At 42.8% G+C, this 19,477-nt stretch overlaps 1 protein-coding gene and 1 long non-coding RNA gene across 4 annotated transcripts in view; one reads left to right on the top strand and one right to left on the bottom strand.

Moving 5' to 3' along the window:
- DRC11 (dynein regulatory complex subunit 11) overlaps nucleotides 1-19,477 on the top strand; it is a 96,647-nt gene that overhangs the window by 17,414 nt on the left and 59,756 nt on the right. For all 3 annotated transcript variants that reach the window (XM_079310694.1, XM_079310695.1, XM_079310693.1), the window contains exon 6: nucleotides 10,347-10,519. In XM_079310694.1, coding sequence (XP_079166820.1) covers nucleotides 10,347-10,519 — 173 coding nt within the window. The remainder of the gene's footprint in view (nucleotides 1-10,346; nucleotides 10,520-19,477) is intronic.
- On the bottom strand, nucleotides 1,014-17,016 carry LOC306804313. The gene is made up of 5 exons (XR_013774847.1): nucleotides 16,502-17,016; nucleotides 16,192-16,434; nucleotides 14,046-14,136; nucleotides 8,365-8,489; nucleotides 1,014-1,408 (listed from the first exon to the last, which is right to left on the bottom strand). It is a non-coding gene; the product is annotated as an uncharacterized lncRNA (long non-coding RNA).

The following is a 19,477-nucleotide window of genomic DNA, read 5'->3' as shown; positions in this document are numbered from 1 at the left end:
ATAGGATAAATTCTTTACTGTTGACATTTTTTTTTGCCCCCTCCAAGTTTTTGGAGCCACTAACAGGTGTCAAGCCTCACCCAAGTCTAGCTGCAATCCTTGTACCAAGCTCTACTAAAGCAGCAGCACATCACAGAACATTCAGCACTGCTCTGCATTTTTTAAGCTTATTTATGTTTCCATGTTCTACAGCTCTTAAGTGATTAATTTATAAACTAATAATTTAATTTTGATATAAAAACATGCTTTGAGCTTTTCCCGGGCAGTTTGGGGGGTTTTCCTGCCCAGCAATGGAATTGCCCTTAGCTGCTTTATAGGGTTCTGAAAACTGATTGTACCTAGAGAATATGTATCTCACATCAGTTAAAAATAACATTAATACCTTACCTTTAGGAAGGAAATGTACATTTACCTCAGCTTTGCCATGTGAAATGCAGGTAACACCTTAGGAATTACTGTCTTTAGTATCTGCTGGTCTCTAGCAGCTAAACAGAACCTTGGGTGCCAATTCTGCCTCTGTTTAAGACAAAATTCACAGAGATTTTAACTAATGCAGACCTAAATACTTGGGATGTACTGAAAATGAGTTAGCAATGGCACCATTTGAAGAACAAGGGATTGTTTCCTGTCAAATCCCATGATGTTTCTGTCGAGTCCTTAGGAAGGAAATCTAAATCTGGCATCAGTTATCTGAGGGTTCACAGCCAAGGCCTCATTTCATGGTGGCCAGTGTGGGAGGAACTGGTGACTAGGATGTGAACAGCCTGGTTTATGGGGAGCATAATGTAATCTATATCATCAGAGGGATGAGGGGAATTAAAACCAAACACATCGAGTGCATTCAGTTCCTGACCTCTGTTTAAAAGCAAGAGAATTGATGTTTGCTCCTCTGCACTCTGACTCATTGCTCCTTATCAAGTTTATCAAAGCATATGAGGGAAAAAGTGGATAACTCTAAATAAAAAAAAATTAAAAATCTGTTCATCTTTCCAGGGTTTTTGTATTTCCTTTTTCTTTCCATGCTGCATTCCCTTCCCCGGTCTCCAAAGGAAGCAGGCATTGGTTCCCACTGATGGATAGGCAGGGAGCTCCAAAGGTCAAGTTCCTTTGATGTATGATCACGTCAGCCCTCTAAAAAATGACCACAGAGCTTCATGTGTAAATATGTTGAATTTGCTTTTCTAATGCTGCAGGACTTAGATAAATTAGAAGACCCAGCCATCCATTACTCCGAGTCCATCCCAAAGGAGACTTGACTTTTGTTGTAATAAATATAATTTCTCTTATAATTAGGGCTTTTTTTAAAAAAATGTCTGTGTTACTTTCAGACAAAGACTGCTTTGCACAAAGAGATGATCCATATGAAGTTCTGTGTGAAAGGTTTCTGGGAAAATTCAGTTTTGTTGGCCTGAAAAATAGGAAAATAAGTGTCAAACCCAAGAATTGTCCACTCTTTTGCTTAATTCAACGTTATTTTCTTTACTCTTTCCTTCCTTCACAAAAATTTATGTATCTTTTCTGGAATTCAATTCTATTTCATCTTTTGCTTGATGATGGAGAGCAAGCCTATGGTAGAGAGATTTTTCTTGGCTCAAAAGTAAAGCCTCATTATTATTATTATTTATTAAAGCCTAATTGCAGAAACAGCATGTTTCCCTCAGCACATGTTCTCCAAAGCCCTGATAAATCACACTTTGCAGTCCCAGTTTCATTTGTGAAGAGAAGCAAGTCTCCTAAGAGCACATATATCTTGATAACTGTATCCTGAGCTGCTTCCTGATCTTCCTCACATTCCTGCCACAGGGCTGTTTACTGCCAGCTCCAGCAAGACCACCAGAACCACTGCTCCAGGCACAGGGTTGTGTTCAAACCACACTGATGTGGCAAGAAAACACATGGGGCTGTCTGAAAACACACACGTGATGTCTGAGCAAACCTGAGTTTCCTTGCTCTGTTTTACCATCCCACCTCCATTTAACACTGAAGGTTTTTGAACTGCTCTGTTCTTCTGGCATTTACAGATTCCCTGTCACTGAAAACCCCTTCCAGAGGTTATGATTGTTTAATTTTGCTGCAGGGCTCAGTGCAGCTGGGTGTGTGAGCTGGCTTTTGGCAGCTGCTGTGTCTCAGCATGGTGCAGAACAGTCCAAGCCTGGTCCTGGATCCACCCTCAGCACTCTGCTGCAGGAAGTTATACTTATAATCTCAGAGCACAGGCTACTGGAAAGAGGAAAGGCTGGGTTTAACCTAAAACATTGGGATAAACAGTTTGCCATCAGACTGATTTATGAGAGGGTAGGAGGATGTAGGGGACCAGAGGAACAGCTGCCTTAAAGCAATTGGGTGGGAAGAACACTTGCCCCTGTGCTGGGCCCAGTTCTACCTTCTTCCTCTCAAAATATTCTGGAAACCAGACCAAAAAATTCCAGTCAATGCTTTGGTGAGACCTCTGTTGTGTCTGGGGAAGTTAAAGTTTGCCACGTGCCTTATTTTGTCAGGGTGTTCCAACACCGGCAAGTAAAAGTTGTTATTGAACCTCCTGGGCATTTTGTTGTTTCTGCACCACTGAGAGTAAATCAAACTACCTTCCCTAAACCTGCTGAGCAGGAATTAGATGAGTCCAGGAAGAATACAGAAAGACAAGTTCCTCTCTCCACCTGCAGTGCTCTGATACATTGTCCCCCAAGCCTCTTCTCCCTGGGCTGGCCTGACTCAGAACAGCCCCTCCTTCCATTTTCATCAGAACTGCAATGCCAGCAGCACATCCAGAAACCCATCCCTTCAGAAAGGTCAACTTTCCATAGCTTAAGGAATTCTCCTTAAGAGAGAATTGCCCTGTGGTTCTTTTTGTCCTTCCTCTGAAATGCATACAATTCAGCAGGATGCATGAGCCATGTGGAGCCATGGTGACTTCCCACTGGAGCATCAGATTTTCCTCATCACACATCACCACACCAGATTTAGCTCCTCCTATAGGTCCTCAGAAAAACACATCTCCCAGGATGTCAGACTTCCAAGATATTGCAGGATATACCCCACTTTAGGGTCTCACAGCTCTCAGTTTACACTTACATAGCTCCATCCTGAAATTCCAGCCCTTCCCAAAGAGTTAGTGGTGCAACACCTGCTGTTCCGTGATTCTCTTACATGGTATTTCCAATATCCTTCCTTCCTCCATATCCAAGGCCAGCCTGGATGGGGCTTGGAGCAACCAGGGATAGTGGAAGGTGTCCCTGCCCTGGCAGAGGATGAAACAAAATGAGCTTTAAGATCCCTTTCAACCCAAACCATTCCATGATTCTTTTCACATAAAAGGATCTGTGTGGTGTTAAATAAAAAGCTGTTCTTTCCTTCTTACCTCCTTTAAACATAACCTAATTTAGGCATGTTGTCTTGGTTAATGCTTTATTTATATCTGAGAAAACAGTCTGCCAAACACTCCTCCTCCTTGGAATTCCTGATAAATATAGTTCATTTCATCCAGTCAGAAAAAAAAAAAAAAAGAAAATAAAAATCAGCATTTCCCAGAATAGCTTTCTGTGTAAACATTATAGACTATGGCTAAATAAATATTATACAGGATTTAACAAAGTACAAATTCCATCAAGTGAAATTAAAAATATTTCATCAGCTCTTCAAAGTGGGCAGCTATAGCAGTGGTGCAGATCAGGCCTGGTTTTGCCAAGCTGAAGATTAAAATGACTTTTGTTTGCCTGGATGTCAGCACAAAGTCCTCTGTTATTTCACATCTCAGCAGCGATAACTAATCTGTCCTGTTTTCAATAGAAATTTTAAGCCTGCTTATTTTTGAAATAGAAAGACTCTGGGAAGAAAGAAGCATGCTAAATAGTCTGGCTTTCATTGTCTGCAGTCATACTAACAATGAAATCACTGCATTTCAGAGCCCAAAACATGTTTAGTCCAGGTTTAACAGCGTGCCTAGGTATCATATCAGAAATAAACACAACCAAAATTATATAAACTCATCTGGCCCTGCATTTAAACCTTCTGTCCAGTTCAAATTATCTTCCAGAAAAGTGTTACATATAAATATATTTCTAAGTACATATTACATGAGTCTCTAAACCAACCATTTTCAGTATTTCTTTAGCAAGGCCTCCTACTACAAATGCTTTGTTTGAATGCATATGACAATTATTTTAATTGGCAAAGCCATTGGAGTGAGTCAGAGAGTAGGGAAGCTTTAATGAATGCAATATATTTTGCTTACTTGTTCCTTTGTTTTTTGTGCCTAATTTAGGAATTCAGCCATATAATTGATGTGGCTATCACCATTTGTGTACAGTGGAACCTCTATTAATACAATTTTCATTTGGGGGGTTGGAACTGGATGGGCTTTAAGGTGCTTCCAACCCAAACCATTCCATGATTTTATGATTCACAAGATAAGAGACCTCTTTAAAATCTTCCCTCAGCCAGACAAATTATGTTGAGGAAATAAAGCAAGGACACAGCTCAATCCTGTAGCAAACTTTTAAATGCAGTTTATCATAGAATCACAGAATGATTTGGGTTGGAAGAGACCTTAAAGATGATCTCATTCCACCCCTTGCCATGAGCAGGGACACCTTTCCACCTGAAAAATAAATGCTGTAAGTAAAGAACAAGACCCCAGCTGCTCTGAGAGTAAATTATAAATGCTTGTGTAATACAAATGTTTAAAAAGAATAATTTCCCTTTCACTACTGATTAAAATTACAACTACTTACTTTATATTTAAATATTTGGAAATAAAGCTTCTCCCCCAGAGAAGCAAACTGAAAAAAAAATGCTACACAACTGGTCCATCTTTTGAAATCTTACAATTATGGGCAATCCTGGCTGTGGCAGAACATTTCCTGAAGCCCCATAATACCAGGGAGCATGTGCTTTAGCTCTGCTGTTCCAGGCCTATGACAAGAAGCTGTCCTAAATTAAGTACCCAGTAATAAAAGCTGCAGTAAATCTACCTCTCAGGCATAATAGGGATGTTAGCTTTCCAACGTGGAGTGAAATGAAATTTATTTATTTCACTGCCACCAAGCCTCTGTCCCTCCTAATGGAACAATTGAGGAGCACTTAGTTCCACAGCAGGGCCTCCTCCTCCTCCTCCTCAGTGAGGAAGAGCAGCCCCAAGCATGCTCAGCCAGCCTGCACACCTCCAAGTGCTTTATAATGGACAATCAAGGCTCTGCTGGGGAGCTGACTCAGCACTAAGACAGGGCTTTCTAGCCAGGAAAGGGATCTGAGCCATCCCAGTCCTCAGTTGGGAAGGGAAAACAGACACAGTTTTGTGGAATCACAGAATGCTGTGGTTGAAATGGGCTTTAGAAATCTTCCAGTGCCAGCCTGCCATGGGCAGGGACTCCTTGCACTATCCCAGGCTGCTCCAAGCCCTGCCCAGCCTGGACACCCCCAGGGATCCAGGGGCAGCCACAGCTTCTCTGGGCACCCTGTGCTAGAGCCTCTCCACCCTCACAGGGAAGAATTTCTTCCTGTTATCCAATCTAAACCTACTCTCTGTCAGTTTGAAGCCATTCTCCCTTGTCCTGGCATTCCAGGCCTTCTCCAGCTCCCTTGTAACCCCATCAGTTACTAAAGGGATTCTGAGGTTTCCACACAACCTTCTCTCCCTCACCTTCTCGAAATGGGAGACCCACATGGTCCTTACCCAATGACTCACCTGGCAGGTATAAGAAATCTCTTCTGGTGCATCATCTCCTTCCCCAAAACCTAAATTCTTTTGGGGAGCAAGTAAAGAACAGAACAGAAGAATCTTCTCAGCACACTCATGACTGATGAGTTGGAATAAAATTCTCTTTTAGACAAATGTCCATTTTGCCTTATTAATTTAAACAAGGATTTTAAAGACAAAGCCCATCAAACATTAGATAAGCCTTTTAAGTTAATGGACCATGTAGTCCTATTTTCCCAGAAACTCAGGAATCTTCATATTATGTCCTATTTTTACAGCAACATCAATTATTAATATGTATACTTTTGCTGACAGAGGACCACACTAAAAATGTGAGTTTCGTTATCCAGTTCTGGGTCATTAACTGTGAAGAGCTTGTAAATATAATGGTTTATTCACATGGGAAGCCTTCATTAAGATGCATTATTCTACAACTGATGTGGCAGCATTGCATTATCAAGTTCACTGTCTCCATCTAATATTTGTAATTTGTTTCTAAATGAGTTGCTGTTTGTAGGGCAAGTTAACAAATTTGAATTTCACATGGCCAGAGAAATTTCTTAAAGATGGGAAAATGCTTCTTCCCCCAAGGAAAAACTATTTATTAGCATCTTCCTGGAGAATGCCTCCCTTTGATTCAAAAGCAGGAACATTAGAGGCACTGAGAGGAGAGATGTTAGAAATAAATTGGCTTTTGCCTTCCTTCCATGCCCATTAGAGTGCTGTGGCAGCACACTCAGGGTAACTTCAGAGCTCCACAACAGCCATGTGGAAACATGGGAAGCTCCTCCATGACACTGTAAGGCACAGGTCACAGGCTGGCCAGCAGGGAAACATTCCTGCTTTTTCACACCTATTTTCTTCTGAGTTCTGCTTGTTGACAAGAGAACAGAACCTCCAGCAGGGCTGTTGGAGAGATTCTGTCTCCTTCTGCAGGCCCAGGAGCACCTGAAGATGAACACAAGGCCCCAGGTTATGCAGTTGGCTCCTCATTCCTGAGACAGGGTTAGGAATGTGTTAAAGTCCCAAGCTGGTGAGGTTTAGGGTGTCACATACTTCTGTGATTAGGTCAAGAACACTGTTGACAAAATAAAACAAGTTTAACAGAGCAGCTTTCTTCAGCTGCAAAGCTGGAAGGTATCACCTATGCTATTCATAGCTTATTTTCTTTTTTTCAAGTGTTTTAATAGTCTAAAACATTTTATATCATCATTTACTCAACAGAAGAAAAGCATTTTCTATGAAAATTCTTGACAAATGGTAGAAAAATGACAGGACCATCCTCTGGATATCTTGTCACATCTCTTCAGCAGCTCCCACTGCTCCAGTGTCTGTATTTAGGTTATGTTGCTTAGTTTTGTCTAGTTAACCTTCTTATTCTCTCCCTGCTTTATCAATGAATTCCCTTCCTTGAGCATCCACATGCTTCCATCAGTTCTTATAGTCCAAGGAAGCTGTTTGTAAAATAGTCTCCATTTCACTTCTTAGCCCAGGTACACATAAATTCTTTTGATATCTCCTCATCCTTGTTTTCTTAGCCCAGGTACACATAAATTCTTTTGATATCTCCTCATCCTTGTTTTTCTCAAGTCCATTCATTTTTTGTTTACAAGACTGCATTGATTTCAAAGTGACAGAACAGAAAGTCAATCCAGCTGTACATTCACCTGTGCTGTTTTATTTAAAAACCAGATCAGGAGGACTGGAAGAAAAGAGGAGAATATAGCCTTATCAACTTGCCCTGTGCTCTTTGATTCCTTTCTTTAGGGAAATGTTGAAGGTGAATGGCTGAAGTCTTGTTCTAGAAGTAATTCTTATTTCTTCTGTTTTCTTGTAGTAAAACAGGCTCTGGAAAAGAAAGTTAAAAAAAAACAAAAACATGCAAAGAGTAAATACAACAGAGCTTCTCACAAGCTGTTCTGCAGGTTTATGTCAGCCTTGTACTTGGTGCTGAGTACAGCTCAAACTCCCATTAGCAGATGTATTGATAAGTGAATGGTGCTCAGACAGGGAGCTGCATAAATATTTACTCAGGACTTGGCTGGGTTTTGCCAACCAGAACATATCCCATGGCCTTGTTGCTATCAGCATCTGAGCCAGCTGGTTCAGAGCTACCTGGACTGTGTCCACATCAGCTTCATGGCTCTGGACCCAAGTGTAGATATGGGCTGGAGCAATTGGCTTTTTGAGATAAGAATTTCCTACTGCTGAACTTACATTGGCACCTCCTGCTTGCCAGTTCAAACAGCTCTTAACTCATCTGGTTTGGGGACTGAAAGGGAGACTGAATCAATTCACAGTGGGAGAAGCTAGTCACCCAAGGCTCCCTCAAGATGCAGTGGGGAGCAGCTCAGAGGAGCTGCAAAGGTTCTGGGATGGCAAGGAGCAGCTCTGCTGCCTGTGCTGCTGCTCCCCACATTGCTCAGGTCCCACTGTCCACCACTTCCCTCAGCTTCTCCTTGGCTGGCTGATCCACCTTGTTACAGTGGGAAGTGAGTAACTTGAGGAGGTGGGAGGAGAGGAAAAGGCAAAAGGGATTATTTTCCACTTTTTAGGGAGCTGAACTGGTTCACTGCAGACTCAGGTGAGTGCCAGAGCCAGAAGAAGGAGGAATCATGAATTCAGGATTTGCAGGAGCTGATCTTCCCCAGCCACAATAAACTGCTCACCTGCTGATATTTCACCTTTAAGTGTTCATGCTGTGCTGGAGAGGAGCCTGTCTCTTTCCATCCTAAAACTGCAGGCATCCTCATGCCCATCTGATGAAAATTTATCAGGAATCCCCTGAGGATTGCTGTAGGGAGACAAATAGAGGAGTTGGTTTTGGATGTCAGTCTGGAAGAAGGGGCCTTGTGGGGGCTGCTCTGGTTTCCAAATGAGCCCTGGGAGAGCAGCATCACATCTGGCTGTCCTGGGCTTCATTTAACATCAGCAAGGCAGACAATGGTGAAATACAAATAAACACTGTTAATAGTAGCTGTGTTGTACTTATAAATAGGTGCTGGTGAGGGGGAGGATTGGAAACACTTGACTTCCCTGAAAATTTGAATTGAGCAAAGGTAACATCTCAGGGTAAAAGGCAGAGCTTGGGGTCACATATTCAGGAAGGGAACATGTGCAGCCACCTTTCAAAACCACACTGCTGCTCTTATTTCCTCCTGAATATTTTCTCCCTGGTGGCCTTGACCGATTCCTGGAGCACAGTGCAAGTCACACATCCCAGATGCAGGGCAGGCAGTAAATTGCTTTCCTGAATGGGGCCTCTGTGCTTGCTTTGGACACTGTGGGATCCCTCTGGGTGCTGGCTGAAAGCAAATTTGCTTGGCACTTAGTAGTGATTTTTGGAACCTGGTGGAAGCATGGAAAACCAGGGAATAACAGATCTTAAATACAAGCTGGCCAAAGCTTTGACAGAGCTTTTTGTCTTCGCGGGAGGCCTCTGGAACTGGGACTTGGAGCACACCAGAAATATATCACCAGCACTGAATTAGTCTGAGGTGTGCTACTTAAGGACAATTTCTCTATACTCTGAAGTTGAAAGGCCAGAGCAAAATTATATTGGGGATTTTTTTTCATGCAAATCAAGCTTTTGTTTATATATGCTGCCACCTACATCAGCCACTAACATTAAAAAGTTAATAAAATCATACTGCAAAACCAGATTGTCATATTTTCTTCTCTTTTTCCTTTTTAAATTTGCCATGCACCATCAGACAATATGATTAATAATTCCCAAGTACATGAAAAAAACAAATTATTCCAGAATTAAAAAAACCCAAACCCTAAAACGACAAAGCTAGTTCGCAAATTAATCTTTAAAATAGATTTTTCTCTACACTTAAAAGGTAGCAATTGCTCATAAAACACAGGGAACATCTTAACTTTATCAATGATTGCAAGCTGAAAAATACAATTGCAGCCCACCCACACAGATGGGTTTTTTCATGCTTCTGTATTGGAATACCAGAAAGACTTTCATTTTTCTCACTACATGTGTAAAATCAATCACAGAGCAGAAATTATTCTAAGACTTGAAACTAGTTGATAAGCCCTTCTCTTCAAGGTTATCAAATCATGGGAATCTTGGGGAGCTGTGATTTTTGTTACAGTATTGGGGGGGGGGGAGGGGTGGTGTTTATTCCTTTGTTGTTGTTGTTGTTCCTCAGAGGAAGTTGATTTCCTCAAGGAGTCTGACCAGCTGCAACAAAATACCAGGAAACCACTGACCACGCAGTGCATATAAAAATTTCAGTGCACGAATTAAAAACAATACTGGCTAATTAAAAAGCGCCAATGGGAAGTCCAGACATTTGAAAATTCAATTAAAGAATTCTCTGGCACCCTTCTGACATGGATAAAGCTGGCATTTGCAGAACAGCAGCTTTCTCACCTGTCTCATTGAGATGCCGGGATCCCACGCTGCAAAGGTTGTTTTTGTACATTGCAATGTTGGTAATTAATGCTGAAATACCAACAATAGACCATTGTGTGCATCCAGGCACTTTTTATGAGCTCAGGGTTTTGGTTTTTTTTCTCCTGGTTTCCTGCAAGTAAATTAAGGCTTAAGCTCAGATTCACTGTCAACCTGGCATTCCAGTAAATATTAAGTTTCTTTTCATTCATACCTTTTATTTTTTCCTCTCGTTTTCAGAGTTTGCCTCCTGAGGTGGAGGCAAGGAGTGTTTTGCAGAAAGCAAATGTCCTGCAAGGTGAAGTCCAGGAAAGAGAGAACTATTCCTTCAGGCAAGAGCTGAGGGAAGCAGAGGGGTCCCACATCAAGGAAACCCTCCAGGACGAGATCATCCAGTGCTTCATCGAGTGCCGGTGAGCAGAAACAGCCCTTCACCAGTCCCTCTGCCCCAAACAGCCTGATTTGGAGTTCCTACAAACTGCAAAATCCATCTTTAAGGCAGTGGTGCCAGTCCCAGATGAGGAGTTAGTTCTACATCAGCTGCAAAGCCCAAATCCTGGGCTGGAGGATTCTTGACTGGGGAGACCAGACCAGGCATTGCTCCTGGCAGGGGTCAGAGGTTCTCCTTCAGTCACTGCCTGTGGATCAGGGTCACAAACATTCCAGTGGGACATCTTCACTTTACACATTACCTTGGGCTCAGTCTTTGGAGTTATAAGCAGCACACTCTAAACTTCAGGAACAGTGACTTTTCTCCCTGTCTGAATACATGAGGTTTAAGAGACAGAGCTCACTCTTCCATGAGATGGAAGTACCATTATTTGCCATAGCAAATCACATCACGTCACTGGCACTGCCATCCTGCTGCTGGTATTATCCAGCAGCCCCCATGAATCTGAAGCACTTTTGTTCTTGAGGCCTGACCTTCAGCCACTCCTCCAAATGTAACTTTACCCTGCTGATCTCAGTGAAACTTCACGTCTCAGTAGAGTTAAGCACATACTTACACAATTTTATCCCAGTGCTGACACCTCTACTTCTCTCAGGAAGTTTATTTCAGCCAAAGTTTTCAGCCTGGCAATTCTGACACTGGAAACTCTTGTCCTAAGGAATATAAGTTGGTTTTATAATTTTAGGGGATTTACCCCATCCACAGGATTGGTGTGTAAAAGTAAATTGGGAAGCAGCAACCAAAACTTCCAGGATTGGCAGCAAGGTTTCATTTGCTCTGCATAAAGCTGCTCTGCAAACTGATTTTGTGTCTTGAACTGCTCAGTGATGTTACAGGGCTTGTATTTGTCTTGTGGACCAGTGTCATGTCCATTAATCATTCAGTGTTTGCCCAGGGTACTGGGCTTGCCTTCAACATGCAGTTTCCAGTTGGAAACACAAATTCATTCTGATGAAATCCTGCCCTGTTTGTTCCTTAACTCCTTCAGTCAGGTTTGGGCAGCTGTGCTACAGTGAAGTATTTGTTAAAAAAGAAAGAATGATCAAAAATAGCACTCAAAGGTCTACCACAACCTATTTCTCTTCTTTCTTGCACTTTTGCCTTTTACAGACTCTCAAGACTCCAGTGTATTTTTACTCTCTTTTAGAAAGAGCTGCTGGTTTTACAAACCTCAGTTAATGCAAAGCATTTTCCCATTCCTTAAATCAACCCTCTCCCAGGGCCTGCTCTGCACACTCCTTGAGCTGCCATTTCCTGCCATTCCCCACAGCTCCCAGCATGTTCTGAGGAACAGGAAGATCTTATTCCCTTTGGTTAATATTCCTCACCTAATAGTCATTCTCTACCATAGGTCAATCGTGTCCAATTAACTTGGCTGTGGAGCTGGGGAGAACTCCCTGAAACACTGCAGGAACCAATGGCAATGTTTCTGTAGCAGATTAGCAGGGAGCAGGCAATCTCCCAGAGAACCAGGCTGAGCCAAAAACCTCTTTAAAGACATTATGAGACACTATTAGAAGTTAAATCTGGTGCACAGAGACACTTAACAGCAGAGCCAACCAACAGCCTAACCCATCCACAGGATCAATTGAGGAAGCTGAAGCCATGGTTCAGTGGAGGGAGCTGGAGAGGGATGGCTGATAGGGCAGTTCATCAAAACATCAAAACTTCTGCTGCCTATTGCAGGGAGCCCTCAGTCTCATGTACCTGTGTAAGGTAGAATGTAAAGTGCTGAGCTTTCTTTTTGTAGCCCTTACAAGCAGAATGGGCCTTGCTTGCTACACTTCTGTCTCAGCTTTAGATGTGACTCAAGGCTAGAGGCACAGCATCAGTAGCCCAGCATATGAAAACCTAATTAAACAAACTTTAAGGGTTCCTTAGCTGCCCTTTTTCTGCCTAGTCAGGTTCAGTTGTCTTGAATCTCATCCAGATTTGAAAATTAACAAAGATTAAAGCAGATGTTGGAATATAAGCACCATATTAACTGATCTTGGGAAGCTTTATGGATAATCCTGAGCAAGGGATTATATTAGATGGGACTGAGATACACCCACAGGGTGCTTAGAGACAAGCCTTGAGTCAGGCTTGCTCTTCTGCATTTGAGACAGGGTGAGAAAACAACTCCCTTCCAACCTTGTACAACAACCCACCCATCTGAAGCAATATCAGATTTTACAATTAGCCATCTTCTATCTAAATGGTCTGATTAGGCTTAAAACTGCTTTTTGGGTCAAGATATGCAGTTCTGTGCTCTGCCTGAGAGCAAGGTCACTGCTGGTGGCAGAGGGAGAGTGACACACTTGCTGCAGTCAGTGTTTGATCAGAAAAGCCCAGAATGGTTTGGGCTGCAAGGGACCTTAAAACTCATTTCATTCCATGGGCAGGGATATTTCCTTCTAGGCCAGGTTGCTCCCAGCCCCATCATAGTCCCTGTTACGTCCTTCTTTCAGATAAACTGTCACAGTCCCTAAAAATCAGCAGTGCATGGTTCAGCCAAGACCAGACAGCTCTCATTGATAAAAGCTCTTTTGGTGATGGAGCAGATGAAATTGTGCCCCCAGTGAAGGCAGTGGGAGAGCTGCCATCAGCTCCAGCACAGGCTGGACATGGCCCAATGCTGGAGTTCATTTCAATCTGGCTGAGGCAGTGATTTACAGAGCTGAGAGCAATCAGAGCGAGCTGCCTGCAGTCCTGCTCTTCACAGCAGGCCTCTGTCTAAGTGACCACAATCACTTCCCCACAGACACATTCACTGGCATCCAAAATAGCTTTAAAAACAACAAAATGATCAGCATATTTCACCAGAAGGGGAGTGTGTGTATGTATCCAGTCTTTCCTGCCAGAGAGCTGGGAGCTGTGTCCTGCTCCACAGAGGGCCAGGCCTGAAGTGTCAAGATTTGCATTAATTATTACCTGCCAGAATATATTTTGGCTCTCCCCTAAGCCAGCCTGTGAGATCAACAGGTTTATCAATTTATAAGCTAAATGTAGCTTATAAATTATTCTTCAACTAGGCTTTTTGACAGAGTTTGCCATTTTCCATAGTCTGTTAAATAAACAGATAAAGAGGAACAAAGATTCTTTTGAATAAATTTTGCTGTTTGGAGTAGAAAGTAAACCCAAACTTCCATATTTTATCCTTCACTCTGAAAGGACTGTGATAGAAAATACAATTAGCAGATATTGTCTTTCAGCACAGTTACTGTTAGATTACAAAAGCAATGAATATGTATTAAATTTCTCAACTTGTAAGAACTGCTGTAAATATTTATCACTTTCATTGCACAAGGGAACAGCTGCTGTCATTTCAAGACCCAAACCAGCTTCTTAGGAAGAGAGGTTATAAAAAAGCCAAGGAAAGCAAAACCCAAAGGAATAGAAAGAATGAAATTGTTCCAGTTGCTTATATCAATCCTACTGCTGAGCAGATAAAATAATTTTGATGTAGCATTGCTTTTTTCAGCCTTACCATCCATCCTTCAGTTTACCTGAGTTCACTTCTGTGGAACTGCTATTTTTTGGCTTGCAAATTATTCACATAAAGCCTTCCAGATTTCTATGTGGCCTTGTCCAGTCATACTAGAAAAGAAAAATAATTGTATTTTAAAAGCTTTGTGAAGAGGCATCATGCTGTTTACCTACAGACTTGCCTTTTTTTTCAAGAGAGGTCATGGAGCAGGAGTACAGATCCAAAATTAGCAGTTGCTATGATTATACAGATCTGAGACTGGATGATAATCAATTGAGTCCCACACATTCCATCCATTCAATTAATAACAGACTTTCATATTAAAATACAGCAGAGCTGGGGTTTTTGCTTCATTTTGCTTTACTGTTCCAAACCAAATTCATTTTTCTGTAATTTCACATTTTAGGTTTTGCACTGAGTATACAAAGCCAGTCATCATCTTTTCAACTGTTTACCCATTGTGAATAAACCAGTTCCCAAATAACTAGTCTTGTTAGAAAAATGAATTTCAGAAAGAGATGGGCAAAAAAGGGGAGAAGGATCCCTTTATTAACCAGAGAAACACAGCAGTATCTTTGTCTAAGACAAGTCTTTTCTGACAGAAATCAATACAAAGGACAAGAAATCAAGATGAGGTTTTTATTACCAGAGATGGCCTCCAGAATCACAGGGGAGAGCCTCATGCACGGGCTCTGCTGTGATGTGCCTCATGCCCTCGAGCTGTAACAAATTACTCCATGAATTTCTTGCAGGATTTATCTGCCACTGCTCAGAGCTCTGGGGAACATTTCATCAGTGGCATCTCTGACCTAATAACAGGGGATCTAAGTAATAGCAACTTTTATGGAGGCTGTGTGTTATTCCCACAGATTTGGGGATTGGTTTTGGGGAGGGAGGAGGCGGCGAGGGGTAAATGTGCTTTCATAATAGGTTTACACTTTACTGATTAGCTTTGAATGATCTTCTTGCTCTGCCTGCTGACTCGAGTACTGTCAGAAAAGGAATTGGCCAAGCTTCATGGTGAGTGAATGAGACTCTTCCTGAAGCAGGGGAGGGGGGGCTCCTGTGCTTTATTTATTCGTTTTGAACATTCCTGACAGCCAGCCTGGGCTTTGATGCAGAGGGAAAGAGAAAGAAATAAGAAGTGATGGTGTTATGTTTCCCTTTTTTCCCCAGCCTGTTTTGTGGAGCTGAGTTTACTGCCAATACTGCTGTCCCTGGGGCTCCCTGGGCAGCAGGGGATGGGGAAGGGGGAGGCAGGAGGCAGATGAATGGAGAGAGAGGTTTTTGCCCTGAAACCCCTCAGAGCAGGGGAATTGTTCATTCGTGTCAGGCACTGCCCCTATCACCTTTCACACTCCACTTTGCTTCTTCACAAATCCACTCAGCTTTTTATGGAGGCAGTGGTAAAGCTGCCAGGCAATCCATCAGCAGTGAAGCCTGGCCAACAGGACAGAGAGGGATGGCACCTCAGCAGTGCCAGCAGCAGCTCTGCATCCGAGGAATCGCCGCTCCGAGTCCGTCCAGCCCGGCTCTCCTCAGCCTGCCAGCAGTGCATGGACTGCAGCCTCCACACAATATGGCAGCCACTCATGGAACAGATGATGGGGAAATTGCTTAAAAAACAGGTTTGGTTTCATGAGCCACTCCAGCAGATAGCTGTCCAAGAGCAAGTGCCAGCCTGAAGATCCTTGGAATGCAACCAGAGACATCACCAGCCTCTTGATCCCAGGCCTCCTTCCATACAATGCCCTGTTAGTCTGGAAAACCATTCCCTTCTTTTCTGCCACTCCTGGGGCATTCCTGCTGTAGGAACCTAGCCAAAAAATGCCTCTTTGGTATTTGATATTCAGCACAGAGAGGATTTGCTGACCACAAGAGCTGTCTGTAGATGGGTGAAGAACCATTCTCCTTTCACTGGATGAAAATTGTCATTACTTGTTTTTCCTGTCATCATTAAAGCATTGTCACACGCTCACAAACCACTTGCAGGTGACATGCCACTCAGGAGCAGAAGTTACCAGCTGGGAGCAGCTATGAGCTCATGGTAAAAATCAGGATAAGGGGATAAATAAGTGGTTGTCTGCTCATTCCACCAGATGAGGATGAGCTGAACTAAATTAGAAAGAGATCTGTACCTGCACTGTATTTTCTACTGTCCTCACCTGGAGCTGAATATACTTTCATCTGCCCTCTTGTACTTTGTGCACCTTACGCAAACCAAATTCTTCTGGGAATAGCACAAAACAAGGAGATTCTCCTTCTGAATCCCTCTGCAGGGTTGTGTCTCTTATCCAAATCTTCTGGTTTTCCTCAGGAGAGTGAAGACAAGCTCTGAATTATGGAAATGAAGCTCTGAAAGAGGATGGCACAGCCTGGGGTGCCCTCTGCCCAAACACTTGGTCTTCCTGCAAAAGTAAAGAAACATTATTAGAAAAGCAGTGTCTGGGGGAGGTGTTCTATCAGTAGTTTCACCTCTGTTTGCTGACAGAGCCAGAAATGCCAGGTTTTGCCAAGGCAGTAATCTCTGTATCCCAACAATCATTGCTGAGTGCTCTCTAAGTGCCTCTCTCCCCTGCCAAAAGGCATTTCTGCAGGAACAGCTTCCATTTAACATCCTTCTCCCTGAACACAGCTCAGCCTGCTCTCAGATGCTGGGAGTTTCAAAATCCAGCAGGAAGAATCCAAGCAAAGCCTGTCTGGGACCCAGCATAAATATCCTGGCAGGCAGAGCATGCTGAGCTCCTCACTGCAAGCAGCCATGGCAGTGACTTAGAGTACATCTGTGAGAACTGAAATCCTGCCTCTGGGCTCCCAGCTGAGACAACCTCCAGGACTGATTAATTAACATAATTAGGAGCTGTAAACATTAATGGGTAATGTTCAAGCCTTTCCTAACACGTTCTTAAAGGCTTCCACTGAGCAGTTATCTGTTGACTAATTTTGGCAGGCATCTTTAGGGCTGGAGGGAGCAAGGGAATGGAATGCAAATGCACCAGTGACTCAGGGGAGGAGTGAACCAAAGCAAATAACCCACCGGGTTCCTTTAATAGAGGCAAAATAAGTTATCAGAAACAAGAGAATTGTTTGTTTATGATGGGGGAGAGTGGAGCCAACAGCTCTGCAACCTGTTTTCCCATCAATTGGAATCAACTACTTAACCTGAAAATCATTTAAAACAAAACAAAACACCAAAAAACACCTTCAGGCCTTTCTTGCTTATAGGAACATCAGGCTGTCATCTTTTTAGAAGTGTGAACCCTTCTAATTCCAAAGGAGGGACAGCTGTTATGAAGTCCACCTGCAGTTAATCTACTTTACTGGGTGTCCATGGATTTACAGGAGGCAGGGGACACCTCTGGAAGCTTCTGTGCAGTGGCAGGAGTTGCCTCCTTCAGTGCAAGCTCAGATTTTACGAGTGTGCTGACATTAATGGAGGCAGCCCCATGGCTCTGGGGGGGGCACCAGCAGGATTCATCTATTTCCTACACACAGATAAATCTTGGTGGCAGGTATCTGAAACAGCAAGGCCACTTGAACCCTGGTGTCACACCTTCAGAGAGGCATTGATAAGATCACCAATTCTGCTTTCTAAATCACCACAAACTCTGAGATGTGTTGTCTTTCCAGTCTGACACCTCGATTTATGATTGCCACCTCTGTGCAGTGATTGAAAACACGTGCTAAGGGCTCTTTGCAATCCTGGATTTTGCTCATTCAACTACCGAAATTTCTAAGGAATGAAAAGAAGATTCTTAAAACGTCACAGGTGCAAACTGAGCTCCCCAAGGGGTTTCCAGCATAGTAAGTCATGCTCCTGAATTCTTAATTTAATCACCAAGTGTCCCAATGCTGGATATAAGCACATCTTCACCAGCTTTCCAAACACTGTGATTCCTTTCCAGATAGACACTCAGGTATCTCAGATCACAAAGTCCTTAGGGACCTTCCCTGACTGATCTCTCCTTTCCCTGAGATGTTCTGCATACATGGAAAGGAGGATCAGATCCTGATGTAATTTAATCATCCTCATTCTAAGCAGACTCCCACTGACTTCCAAGGGGATTCATAGAATAAGACATTGCTGGTTTTTCAAGGCTGTTACAGCCAGGCAGAATCACAGAGTCTTTTTCTCCAAGCACTTCACCAATGCAAAATCAGGGAAAAAACATTTCAGTGCCCTGGCACTTTGGGCTCTCTGCCTGTGTTGGGATTTTTCCTCAGCATCTTTTGCAGGAATTCTCAGAACTTGAAGCGTTTGTGAGCTGATATTCACCTCTCCATCAGGCAGGGTTTGCACTGCACACCTCTCACCACACTTGCACATAAATTATGCAGAAGCAACATCAAAATCTCATTCAGATCTCAACAGCCTCACAATCAGCAAAGCCACAATGAGCTTCTACAGACCTGGCTCTCCTCTTCCACTTTTCTCCTCAACCTGCTTACTCCCAGTTCACTTTGTCCAAAAAGGCTTTGCCTTTTCCCCACCCCATTCCTGCCCCAGTTTCTGTCTCTGCAATTTTCAGCTGTAGACCAAAGGCAAGATTGTCCTGTGTGAATTTTTACAGGGATAGCAGAGACATTTCTGTTCCAAAAGACACGAGGACCAAAGAGAAAGATAAAACTCCTTGTTCTAAATCCTGTGAGCAAAAATATGGGTCCAATTAGACATTTTCATTTATTTTGGATAATTATTATGCCTTTATCTATATTGATCCATTCTTACAGACCTGCCCACTGCTCTGTAAAATAACTCCAGGTTTCCCAATTTTTGATTTGTAGTACTCTAGAAGCAAAACTGTCCATTTCAACAAATTGCGGCTAGATTCCCTTTTCTACTTTCTTTAAATGGCTGCAGGTGACCCACAGATACCCACAGTCCACTGACCTTGAGGCTAAGCCTCCTGCTTAGAATTAAAGCTCCTAAAAATATTCCCTCCTTTATACATCCAAAAGTCTGGAATCAGCTAAAGTAAATAGCATTAGTCTGAGCTGGCCCATTTGCACATAAGAAAAATAAAATCTGGTAACTAATTAGTTCATTTTCCTAAAGCACTTCATACCCATCTCCATAACAGTTAGGAATTAAAAGTCTGAAAATGCAAAATGCAGCAACCCCCCCCCCACTGAGATTCCCAAGGACACTTCCCCAACATTAGATTTATTTGTTGTCATAGATACTCACACAGACACAAACATCAGTGGCACCCAGGGACTCACACTTGCCAGCAGCTTGTTAGAATACAGCTCTATATGTCTGAAAGGCAGGATTGGGCTTTTTTTTTTTTTTTTTTTTTTTTTTTTTTTTTCCTGGAAAGTCCTGCAGGCTGTGCCCATTCAGTGGGTGTGTTAAGTTGCTGTCCTGCTTTATTCCTTTCTCAGGCAGAGTCCTAACACAGCAGGGTGGGTTTCTGAAGGCAGGAACAGAGCAGTAGGGTGTTTAGAACT

The sequence above is a fragment of the Erithacus rubecula genome (genome assembly GCF_903797595.1).
Source record: "Erithacus rubecula genome assembly, chromosome: 8".
Classification (NCBI taxonomy): domain Eukaryota; kingdom Metazoa; phylum Chordata; class Aves; order Passeriformes; family Muscicapidae; genus Erithacus; species Erithacus rubecula.
This window is presented reverse-complemented; position numbering and strand designations above follow the sequence as displayed.